The 13,030-nt window shown below is 41.7% G+C and overlaps 1 protein-coding gene across 2 annotated transcripts in view; it reads right to left on the reverse strand.

The window, feature by feature from the left end:
• Window positions 1-11,579, reverse strand: part of LOC110206827 (major histocompatibility complex class I-related protein 1) — a 34,115-nt gene extending 22,536 nt beyond the window's left edge. The window contains exon 1 of one of the 2 annotated variants that reach the window (XM_020984354.2): window positions 11,421-11,579. In XM_020984354.2, coding sequence (XP_020840013.1) covers window positions 11,421-11,475 — 55 coding nt within the window. In that variant the 5' untranslated portion in view covers window positions 11,476-11,579. The remainder of the gene's footprint in view (window positions 1-11,420) is intronic. The other variant, XM_078156461.1, reaches the window with a different exon arrangement.
• Window positions 11,580-13,030: the final 1,451 nt, after the last annotated feature.

Below are 13,030 nucleotides of genomic sequence, written 5' to 3' on the forward strand. Positions count from 1 at the left end.
TCATAGAATATTAGAGATGGAGGGACCTTAGAGGTCATCCAGTCCAACTCTTTATGTTACAGGTGGGGAAAATAAAGTTACAGGTTCATAGATTTTGAACTGGCCTTGAAAAATGGTTTGCCTACAGCCATACCAATCATAAAATGGAAGAGTCTAGACTTGAACTCAGGTCCAATCCTGATTCTAATTCCGACACTCTATCCACTCTGCCATGATAACTATCAAATGAAATGAGGTGGCTGTATTAAGTCATCTCTGAGGTTCTTTCTGGCCCTAAATCCCATGATACTATAAACTCCTTTGTATTTTTTAAATAAATTTTATTGATGTTTTGGAGTTTTTTTCTATCATCTAAATTTCCCCCTGTATCCCCTCCCTTTCTTCTCCCAGAGAGCCATCCTTTACAACAAAGAATTTTCCTTCTCCCCTTTCTACCTAAGAATCTCTTTTATCTTCATCCTCCTTCATCTTTTTCACTCCAGGCTCAGAATAACAAGTTATTCATCTTTGGCCAGGCTAATCCTTCCACCTGTGTTTTGATCCTATCTCCTTACCTCTTCTGGGACCTCGTTCTATTAATTATCCCTTTTGTCTCTTGTAACTTCAGTCTCTTCCTTTCTACTGGCCCCTTCCCTACAAATATGCTCAGGTCTCCCCTATCCTAAAACAACAACAAAATTCTTTCCCTCAGCTTTGTCAACCACTCAAGCTAGGGTCCCTCTCCTTCTCTTCACTGTCAAATGTCCTTTGAAAAGTTAGACTCTTAGAGTTGGAAGGAGTTTTAAAGGTTGAAGCAGTCTTGTCAGACTTGGCCTCCACTGAGAATTTTTCTCTGTAGATCAGGGGTTCTTAGCATTTTTGTGTGTCATGGACCCCTTTGGCAGTCTGCTGAAACACATTTATACACACAAATATTATACATATATGAAACATCCCTGACAGATGAAGTCATCCAACCACTGTTTGGACACCTGTAGCATTCATTACAATGGAGCTCTCCTTGTTCATAAAAGTAAAACTGAGCCCAAGTCTTTATCTCCGTAACTTCCACGCGTTGACATTGATTCTGTTCTCTGTAGGAAAAACACAGTGAGTCTATAGCTTCTCCAACATGAGAGTGTTTTGGTGTCATAGAAAGAGTGAATGCTGGATTTGAAGTAGGAGACTTGGGTCAGAATTCTCATTCTGATACTCACTAACTATGTGATTATGAGTAAGGCACAATCTCTGTGGGCCTCAGTTTTCTCACCTATAAAATGAGGACAACAGTCATCGGACAATTATGAGGAACGTCATTTTGTAACCCTGAAAGGGCTAAATAAAAGTTCCAATGATGACAAGAGCCTTTCAAATATTTTAAGACAATTACCATGTCTCCCCCTCCTTCACCCAGCATCTTTTCCTCTCAATACTCTTAGTTCCTTCAATGAATCCTTATACAGCCTGCTCTCCAGATTTATCCCTACCCTAACTACCTTCTTCCGAAATTGGCCCCAATTTGTTATTACTCCTCTTAGCAGGCACTGCCAAGAACTGAGCATCATACTCACATTTCACTAGAGACCTCCCTCCAAATGAACATCATTCCAGGCACCAGTAATTCCACTGCTCATGACTCTGCCTCACTATGGTTAGGGAGCTCATCCGGCTCATCACTCTTCTCATCTTCTCCATGAGGATATTATGAGTGAGCGAGATTGCTAAATGTCATGTGGCCATCTGGATGCACAGAGCAGGTGCTTTGGACATCTCCAGAGGAGCCAGGACAGCTTATCTGAACATCACCTGATGTGTGTTATTGAGAAAAGGGGAAAAGTTTTAGGTTTTTTTCCACCACCAGTCAGCTGTCTTGAGGGGCTCATTTCTACTTGCTTTGAATGAACAAAATTTCTAGGGGCCCACAAAGCCCCAAAGGAAGCAGCCTTTAGTTGCAATAACGCTGACAGCTGACAACAATGCAAAGGAGAGCCAGACCTCAGAAACTAAGTTTCAGAGGAAGTTAGGGTGCCCAGCATAGAGAGAAGCAAGTAAATGGACTCCAAAGAGAAGTAGGCTTCTTCTCCACTGAAGTCCTAAAATGTATTGAGTAAGTGCTGATTGTGAATTTCAGGGGGGATGGTACTAAATTCTAGGGGGAAGGAGGCTCACTCTTAGTAGGGAGCTATTTCTATTTTCTCTGTGTTATTCCTGCTTTTAAAAACCTGTTATGTTTTTCAATTTAATATTTTTTTATTTTTCCCAATTACATGTAAAAACAATTTTGGGAGGGGACTAGGCAATGGGGTTAAGTGACTTACCCAGGGTCACACAGCTAGTAAGTGTTATATGTCTGAGGTCAGATTTGAACTCAGGTCCTCCTGAATCCAGGGCCGGTGCTCTATCCACTGCACCACCTAGCTGCCCCCAGTAAAAACAATTCTTAACATTCATTTAAAAAACTTTTTGAGTTCCAAATTCTCTCTCTCCCACCCCTCCCTCCTTCACTGAGAAAGCAAGCAATTTGATATAGGTTGTACAGGTGTAGTCATGCAAAACGTATTTTCATGAAAAACCTGTTCTTGTTAAATGTTTTGTTCGTTTCAATGATTGCAGGGGAGCATAGAAGCATAGTCCTTAGAGAGAGAGACATGAGCCAAACTTAGGTGTTCCCAGGACGTGAATCTCTTGTTGGGGGCTGAGCCATTGCTCAGAGAAACCTCCATGATTGAACCCCATCCATCCATGTGTACTCAGAACAGAGATCCTTAGCCATAGGTTGCATATACTACTCTACATCATTTATGTAAACTACCATACTAGTAACTCTATCAAAAAAAAATTAATGAAATAATTTTGATAATACTGGTAATTTAGTAATTTGGTAATACTGTACTTTCTACTTCATCTCTACCTACTCATTCCATATTTGCGAACTGATTTTTGTTCCCACCACTCTATTGAAACTGAGTTTTTGAAAATTAGCTGTAACCTCTTTCTTAATCACTAAATCCAATAGCCTTTCTTTTTTTTTTCTTTTGAAACAAAGTGTTTTATTGCTGCTCTTAAAAAAAAATCACTGTCATTTCCTAATGACATACGCTAGCCCTGCACCCCTCCCCCTCCAGCTCTCCCTTGGAACAAAGAAATCAACAACAGCCTTTTCTCAGCCCACATTCTCCTCAACCTCTCTGCAGCCCTTAACCATATTGACCATGGACTCTTTCTTGAAATTCGTGTCTCCATTGGCTTTTATTATATTATCATCCTGGTTTTCCTCCTGTCTCTATCAGTGTTCTCTCATTTCCTTTTCCTCCCTGATCTCTAAATATTAATAACCAGCATGTATATAGTGCTCTAAGGTTTGCAAAAAGCTTTACAAATGTTATCTCATTTTATCCTCTTGACAACCTTAAAAGATAGATGTCATTATTATTATAGAGGAGGGATGTGAGTTTGAAAGAGATCAAGTGAATTATTCAGGGTCATACAGCTATAAATGTCTGAGGCTGGATTTGAATTCCAGGTACCCCATACTCTACTTTGCCACCTAGCTACCAAATGTAAATATATCTCAAGATGCCTATCAAAATTATACCCACCTTTTAAAGCTTTCCTCAAATGTCTCCTCTTTCATGAAGGCTTCCCAGATAAGTCCCAAACAGATAGGATGCCTTATTCTGAACTCCTGTAGTACCTTTAAAATACATCTTTTATGGCCATTCACTACTTTGTACTATGCCTGTTTGTGAGCTTGTCTCACCCCTCCCTTGTAAGCTGTAAATTCCTGGAGGCTTGGTCAGTGTGTCAAATTTATTTGAATTCCCCTCAGCCCTTAGTATAGGAGAGGTACAGTGATATATTGGTTGAATTGAGTAGAGTAGACTATGTGGTTGATTCTTACCGACTCTGCAGTAAGTAGGATTTAAAGATTTCTGGAGATAGGAGAGGAAAATTGATTTATAAAATGGCCAGTACAGGAAGATCTACCAAGTAACTTGTTCGTGTCTAGAGTCAGATCCAGACCTGCTGGCATTCCCCTCAAACATGCCAGGTCTCTTCTTCCTCCACATCACAGACAGAAAAATCCCATGATTACACAACTCATTATTGCACCAATTTAGTTATGCTGTAAAGCAAGTCGTGATCCCGTAAATACCTACACACAGTCAAGTGTTGGCCTAGGCAAAAATGTGAAGTGTGTAGACTTGGTCTTGGTACCCTTCAAACCAATCCTTTAGTTCTAGGTTTATTTCACCTGTAATGGATATCGTCAGTTCACATGTCCAAGTGTCCAATGCCTTTGACTATTCAGGTACTCTGACAATGTTCTGTATTTTTTCCACTTTCTTTCCATACCCTTACAGCTCTCCAGGAGGAGATAATGAGTATTAATAAGAATAAATTGAATCCCAGTGAATGTGTTGTCCCCTACCATAAAAGCAAACTTTAATTTAATGATTAAGATAACCATGATTCTCGATGGCTCCAAAAGACATAACTGAGAATTTCAGATACTATTGCTGGCCTGGGGAGGAATTATTTTGAATGAAAGTAATTGGTTTCTCCTCTGACCCCCAAACTTTACAAGTTTCAGGTTCACCCTATTTTCTTAAGAAAAATTACTATAATACATTGCACGTCCCATTGTTCTCTTAAAGGTTACCTAAATCCAATGACCTTCCCTCAGTCTTTATTCTAGAACAAAGACAGCAGTGTTAGGCAGGGGTTGTGGGTGGTGGGGTGATGGGGGGTAGGGAGATGACTAATGACTTACACTTGTATAGGGCCTTAGGTTTATAAAGCACTTTTACAGATTACAGCATTGAATTCCCACAATAGCCCTTTGAGGGAGATGGTATAACTTCTATTAACCCCATTTTACAGAAGAGGAAACAGAGAAAGTAAAATGACTTGCCTGCTTGTCACTCAACTAGTACATAGAAGAGGCAGGTCAAAGGATCATAGCTCTACAGTTTGGAATTATGCCCAAAGGGCTATAAAACTGTGCATACCCTCTGATCTAGCAATACCACTACTAGATCTATACCCCAAAGGGATTAAAGAAAAAGGAAAAGGCCTATCAGTACAAAAATATTTATAGCAGCTCTTTTTGTGGTAGTAAAGAATTAGAAATTGAAGGGATGCCCATCAATTGGAGAATGGCTGAACAAGTGGTGGTATATGAATGTAATGGAATAGTATTGTGGTATAAGAAATAATGAGCAGGATGCTCTCAAAAAAACCTGGTAAGACTTACATGAACTGATGCAAATTGAAATGAGCAGAACCAGGAGGAAACTGTATATAGTAACACAATATTGTAAGATGATCAACTATGAATGACTTAGCTATTCTCAGCAATACAATGATCCAAGACAATTCCAAAGGACCTACGATGAAAAATGCTATTCATCTCCAGAGAAAGAACAGATGGCATATGAATGCATTGAAGCACACTTTTTAAACTTTCTTTGTTATTCTTGTGGGTTTTTTGGTCTGTGCTTTCTTTGGCAACATGGTTAATATGGAAATTTTTTGGATGACTATGTATGTATAATCTATATCAAATTGCTTGCTTTCTCCTGGAGAGAAGAAAGGAGGGAAGGAGAAAATTTGAAACTCAAAATTTTTAAAAACAAATTTTAAAAATGTTTGTCTAAATATACTGAGAAAAAATTAAATCAAAATTAAATTTTAAAAAGGATCATTGCCCTAGAGCTCTAGAGCTTCCAGTTCTAGCTGGAAGGGACCTCAGAGCCCAGCTAATCTAACTCTCATTTTGCAGCTAAAGAGATATCAACCCCAGGTCTCATAACCAGCTCAATCAGTTAAGCAAACAAGCCTTTATTAAGTGCCTTTGGCATTATGCTAGGCACTGGAGATAAAAAGTAAAAAATGACGTCGAGAACCCCAACTCCAGTATTCTTGCCACTATATAACAATACTATGTATATAGCCACAATATTCTATGGCAGGTAACTGTACAAACCAAAAATGATAATCATGTTTCTTTATCCTTCACCTAAAGCAAAAACTGCTTCCTGCTCACTACTAGAGATATCCAGAAGTGGACTGGAGTCTTTATAGGCCCAACCTCCCTTTGACCTCCTAAAATCTCTCAGATAAGAGAGTGAGAACATGGCCTAGGGACCTTAGAGAAGAAGGCTTCCTCTTTTCTTGTGTCTGATGAGTTCACCATCCTAATCCCAAAAGTGTTCCCTCTGTGATTCTTTGAGACAAAAGAATGTGGTGAAAAGAAGTCTGGACTGGGAATGAGACTTGAGTCTTAGCCCTACTTACAGCGCTAACTAGCGTAGGTCTTTGGACATTTCATTAAATTTCTTTGTGCCCTAAAATGAGAGTTAAATTGTACATATCCTTTGGCCTAGTGTTATTACCTCTGCTGAGCATATGCCCCTAACCAGTCAAACATAGAAGAAAATAGCCCACATAGACCAAAATCTTCATAGTATTGCTTTGCTGTGTGTGTGGTAGCCTACCTGCCACCTGCTCCCCAAAAAAGAAACAAGTGGCTATCAGTTGGAGAATGGGTGAACAAATTGTGGCATACGAATTAATGGAATAATGTTGCACCATTGCAAATAACAAAAATGAGATAGAAAGCTCATTGGAACCCGGCATAGAGTAAAAAAAGAGAACTCAGAGAACAATAGTCATGAAAACCACAAGCATGCAAAGGAAAAAAACAGTGAAAGACATCAGTGAGAAACGTAGGTGATGGAAATACAGGGGAATCAAAGATCAGCATGGACCCTGTGATTTCACTGGAATAGGGAGCTTTAGAGAAGCTAACTACAAGTAGCTTGTGGCCTTCTGGTCTTAGAGTTGCCTAAAGGCATCAAGAGGATGATTTGCCCAGGGTCACACAGCCAGTATGTGCCAGAGGCAAACCCAAACTGAGGTCTTCTTGGCTTTGAAGCCAGCTCCGTAGACACTAAGCCATAGCCACATATATCTAAGGAGAGGGCCTGGGGAAGGAATACTATCCTGGGGGAATTTCTCTTTCAAGAGACAAGCCTCCAAACATTGACTAGCTCCACGGAAACAGATAAAGATTGTCATAATGGCTAAAAGTAGTTATCACATGTATAACATGTAATAATATAATATATAATAAATAATGTAGTATATAATGAATAGCGTAATGAGGGCCCGTTTAAAAAATGTTAATCTTTCTAATTCAGGAATGATTGAAGGTAGACAGATGGCAAACTCATCTCTTAGGAGGTAGTTTGTGATATCAGTCTAAGCCATGATAGAACAGTGTCATTCATGATACATCTCTCCCTACCCTCCCCCCAAGAGAAATGTAACCTCTTTGAAGGCAGGAACTGTCTCCCTATTTATATTCCCAGTGCTTGGCACACTCCCTAATACATAATAGATGCTTGTTGATTAATTGATCATTGACCCATTGCAAATTCACTTTTCCATCCCCAAAGACTATCATTGTATGAGGATGATCATAATAATTAGCACCATGTTGTGCCTACTCTGTGCCAGGCACTGTGATAAATGCTGTACAAATATTTGACCTTCTTGACAACCCTGGGAGATAGGTGCTATTATTATCTCCATTTTATACTTGGGGAAAGTGAGGCAGGCAGACTTGCCCAAGATCACACAGCTAGCAAGTGTCTAAGGCTGGATTGGAAATCAGATCTTCCTGACTCTAGGCCCAGCACTCCATCCACTGAACCATCTAGTTACCTCCTAGGAGGCTGAGTGACTTGCCCAAGGTCACACAGCTAGTAAGTCTCTGGGGCTGGATTTGAACTCAGGTCTCCTTGACTCCAGGCCAGAAGCTTTATCCACCACATCATCTGACTGCTTCTTAGGATGGCCTGTGACAGAGTGAACACACGCCCATACTCTGTACTTACAGGGGAGAAAATTGCATGTATGCGTACAGCCTGTTGACCTAGATTAACCAACTGTGCATGACTTTGTGCAATCTGAAACAAGGAAACAAGGTTAGCTGTGAAAAGTTTGACCCACTTTTCTTCATATAAAATTCTGCAGGTACAAGGAATGGTAGGTGCCAGTCTGCACCGGAGATTTCTGTACAGGCTGCCCAGCTCTCCCCTTGCTTACTCCCACCGCTCCCAAAGCTTGTTCACATGGTGACTCTTCCTCTCCGCATTACCTCTGCTACCAAAATCTTCGAAGCTCCCAATTAGAACAGCCCTGAAGAAAGCTGTTAAAGCAGATGAAACCCGTGTTGAGAGCTCCTATCTATATCCCTTTCACCTGGCTTCCACACCATTCTCCGCAAGCCTTCTCACCTTCAAAGAGCCCTCTGCCCGCGGGGCCCCTTCCTCTGATAGTGCAGTTTCTCCTGAAAGGCCCAGGCTATCCGTACACACTCTTTCCTTCTCTAACCTACACTCCTCCTTCCCTACTTCCTAGACTTTTTTCCTCGTTCCCTAGGGGTGCCTCCTATTCCTCCATATCCTTCCAGCTTCCTTTTGTATGTCCTCTTTAAGCTCCTTAAGGGCAGGGATTATCATTCTTTTTTGTTCTATTTGTACCTGGAGTATTTAGCACAGTGCCTGGCACATAGTAAAGGCTTAATAAATGCTTGTTGACTTGACTTGCCACCCAAGACTGCCTCCGTTTCATCAAAGGTAAAAATACGCATAGTAACCTCACCTATCTCTCAGGGTGGTTGTGAGGGTGAAATGAGCACAGTACAGGCACACAGTAGGCACCATATAAATGCTTATTCCCTCCATTCCTTCCTTTAGGTCTCCAACTATGAAGCAGATAATTCAAAAAATTAATGGTGAGCAATGTTTTTGAGAGGCCACATCCAGGGAACAAAGTCGAGATCTAGCAATGTTTCCCTTCCGTCATTGTTCGGTTGTTTCAGTAATGTCCAGCGCTTCATGACCCCATTTGGGGTTTTCTTGGCAGAGATACTACAGTGGGTTGTCACTTCCTTTTCTAGCTCATTTTACAGATGGGGAAACTGAGGCAAGCAGGATTAAGTGACTTGCCCAAGGTCACACAGTAAGTAAGTGTCTAAAGCCAAATTTAAACTCATGAAGATGAGTCTTTTTGACTCCAGGCCTGGCACTCTACCCACTGAGCCACCTTTTGTCAATTAATTCTTTAGTGACTCTAATGAGAAATTTTAGGCTGGTAGAGAAGGTACTTTGGGCAGCTGTTCCCTTGTGCTATCTTCTTGCCTCCTACCCGCCTCTATGTAGAAGTAGCTCACATTTAGATAGCACTTTATGGTTTACAAAGCACTTTCCTCACAAGGACCTTGGGACCCAAGTAGCACAAATTTTATTGACTCCCATTTTAAGAATGGGGTGACAGGGGAACAAGCATTTATTAGTTACCCCACTATGTGCCAGGTACTGTGCTAAGGGCTTTACAAATATTGTCTGAAATAGGTGACATTATTATTCCCATTTTGCAGTTGAGGAAACTGAGGCAGATAGAGGGGAAGTGACTTGCTCAGGGTCATACAGCTAGTAAGTGCCTAAGGTAGGATTTGAACTCAGATCTTCCTGACTCTAGGCTAAGCACTATATCCACTGTACCACTTAGCTGCCGCAAGGCACAAGGAAACTTTAATATGGGTTTGATGATGGACGCATCACTTATCTTCTCTGGATATCAGTAAATATCAATCTAGTAAATATGGGAATGGAGATTCAAACCCAGATCTCTCCTGACTCCAAGTTCAGTCCTGCCTTTCCTGCCCACAGCTAGTTTCCCTCTTGGTATCTTTAAGCTATAGGAAAGATAATAAATGCAAGGAGATGAAGGAGCCCAGAATCCTTTGCTATCCCTGCCCACCCAGCTGAAGACCTAATTTTCCTCACCACTAAATGCTGTTAAGAATTCTGCAGTTTAAAGAAGCAATTCAAAAGGCAATGAATAAATTCAGGAGACTAGCATCCTAAGCATGGCTCTGCCACTAACCAGTCTGAGGGAGTCATTGCGATCCTGTAGGCCTCAGTTTCTTCATCTGTAAAATATTCAGGAGAGGCCAAATGACCTCTAAGTCTCCTTCTCACTCTGAAATTCTCTTTCATGACCCCAAATCTTAGCAATGAGAGGCAGTTTGACAAAGCAGAAAGAGTCTAGGCCTTGGAGCCAGGAAGACTGGGGGTTCAAACCCAGTCTCCGACACATTCCAGCAATGTCACCATGATGATGGAGAGGTCACAGATTCTCAGCACTCCCATGAAACTCTCTGAGATTAGACGCACAGATTACTTTGAGATCAGTATCCAGGGAGGCAGTTTCCAAACTTGGAATTTTCTACCGGGGACTTTCCCTTGGAAATCATAGGCCCGGGACATAAAAAAAAAAAGTCAGCAGATGTGGAGAACTAACTCCCAACTTCTTCCCTGAGATCCCTAACACCAGTTTGAGAAGCCGTTAATTTTTTAGGGGCAAGCTCAATCTACCTTCCATATATTTGGAGCAAATCATGGATGCTTCTATGCTTCCTGGAATGTACTCCCTTGCCCTCATCTCTTCCAGAGAAAAAGGAAGGCAAATCTCTGCCTCCAAAACATTCTCATTCCCTTTTGGTACAGACCTGTGATTTCCATTTCTACAAGATATGCCAGTGTGGAATTGGGAAACTCCCTCCACCCATTCAGGTTCCCCAACTTATCTGAACCTTGGAGTGGTGAAGGAGTTTCCCATGATCACCCAGCCCAGGGGTGGGGAACCTGAGGTCTCAGGCCGCATGTGGCCCTCTAGGTCCTCAAGTTCGGCCCTTTGACTGAATCCAAACTTCACAGAATCTGGATTCACTCAGTCACTTGAGGACCTAGAGGGCCTCATGTGGCCTCGAGGCCAAAAGTTCCTCACCCCGGTCCTAGCCTGTGTGGGTCAGAGGCAGGACTGGACCTGGGTTTCTTGACTCTGAGGTCACTCCTCCACCCACTTTAAAATACTCTCTGCTGCCTCTCACAATGTTCCTAACCTCTCTGTATGTCCTAGTGTCCCCCTGTGTCCTTTGGTCTAAGATTCAGCTTAAAGTGAGGGGAAAATAATGAAGTGGGATGATTCTCCTTCCCCCTAATGCCAGCTATACAACCAAGCCAGAAGGGAAGATAAGAGAAGGAGCCAAGGGCAGGAAGGAAAAGCAGAAAGAAGGGAAGGAAAAGAAGCAAGGTAGGAGGGAGAAAGGTGCTGGGAAAGGCATCCTGGAGTGATTTTCACCCACTCGGAAGCAAAAGGAAATTTAAATCCTCCCCCAAAAGAACTGAAAAACTGTTCTATTCCTCCCTCAGACACTGGGTAAAACAAAAATACCCTTGCTTGGCACCGGCTAGCCAGCCCACAATTTCATCACATGTTTTGAGAAGAAAACTTGTAGTTGCTGGACTGCCCAATCCAAGCTAGGGGGGGGGCGGCGAGGGAGAGCCTAACTTTTGGGTACTCACTGGCATCGCCTCCTTGAGTGACTGATGTCATGAGGAGATGAAGAAGGAAGATCATCTGAAGGGCTTAATTAACACTTTCTCTCTTCAGATTCTCCTGCCCCACTCCCAACTGGTTGTACCTCCTGAGAACTGACCCTCCTCCACCTCCTTGGGGGAAATGACTAACTGAAATGTCTTCCAATAGGGAGGGAGAGAAGTATTAAATGTCATCAGATGCTTGGCAGATTATGGAAATAAAAAATGAAACCTGACTAGCAGCTACCACTAGAAGTACAGGAAGTAAAGAAACCCCCTAAATTCCGAGCCAAATTGAACATGATTTTGGCTTTACCTGCCTCTGCTATATCCCGTGAGATTTCTGCATCTTTTTCTAACATATACCTCTCTTTCATCATCCTTAGAGTCTACAGGTGTATTTTAAAGAGATCTCTGTCTAAACTCTGCCTAAGAGTTATGGTATTCATTCTCCTTTCCTGTCACAACAGGATCCAAGAAGTAGAGTTCATGCAAACCACCCAACACTCTGAAATAAAGACAATGTAAGCGATTCACAACCTATGGCATGAGTGTCAAAGAACATGCAGGAAATTATTCCAAGTTGTACTCACTGCTTGACCGATTTCCCTTTTTCTTTTTGTCGTTGCTCAGTCATTTTCAGTCACGTCTAACTCTTTGTGACCTCATTTGGGTTTTCTTGGCAGAGATACTGGCCTGGTTTGCCATTTCTTTCTCCAGCTCATTTTACAAATGAGGAAACTGAGGCAAACGGGGCCCTGTGACTTACCTGGGGTCACAAAGTTAGTAAGCTTCCAAGGCTGGATTTGGACTCAGGAAGATGAGTCTTCCTGACTCCAGGCCTGAAACTCTGCCCACTTAGGTCAGCTGGGAACTAAAGCATCACATAATCACAGGTCTAATTGTAAACATTCTTCCTGATATCAAACCTAAATTTGTTTTTTAAAAACTTCCATCCACTGTTACCAGTTCTGCGTTCTGAATCCAAATGTATTTTTATTTCATGTGAGTTCAAATCTGGCCTCAGATGCTCACTAGCTGTATTATTCTGGGCAAGTCACTTAACTCTGTTTACCTCAGTTCTTCATCTGTAAAATGAGCTGGAGGAAAAAAATAATTTAAAAAGTGAGCTAGAGAAAGAAATGGCAAACTACTCCGGTATCTTTGCTAGGACAACCCCAAATGGGGTCACGAAGAGTCAGACACAAGTGAACTTTAAAACAGGACACTGTTTACTTGACATTAAATATTTTATTCAAGGGAAAACTAATTAGATTCTCACTCAATTGAGGAGGAGGATTTTTAGACCAATATTGAGTAAAAGCATGATTTATTATTTCTGAAAGGGAAGGGGATTAGTATGCTTCCATAGATTTGTTCATCTGAGTCAGCTGAGCAACAGGAAAAAGAACTCTATGGCAGGCCGTGGGGGTGGGATGGGGGTGAAGGGGAGGATCAAGCAGCTTGATGTTGTGGATTTGAGGCTCCTATTCTAAAAGTTCTAGGTTTTCTCACAACTCTAGCCCATAGTCCCCTCCTTCCTCTCCCTTCATGGAATCTGCTAGTTTTACCCCATTTTGCTCCCGCTACTGGTG

The sequence above is a fragment of the Phascolarctos cinereus genome, unplaced genomic scaffold, assembly GCF_003287225.1.
Source record: "Phascolarctos cinereus isolate Bilbo 61053 unplaced genomic scaffold, phaCin_HiC Scaffold_5;HRSCAF=322, whole genome shotgun sequence".
In the NCBI taxonomy this organism is placed as follows: domain Eukaryota; kingdom Metazoa; phylum Chordata; class Mammalia; order Diprotodontia; family Phascolarctidae; genus Phascolarctos; species Phascolarctos cinereus.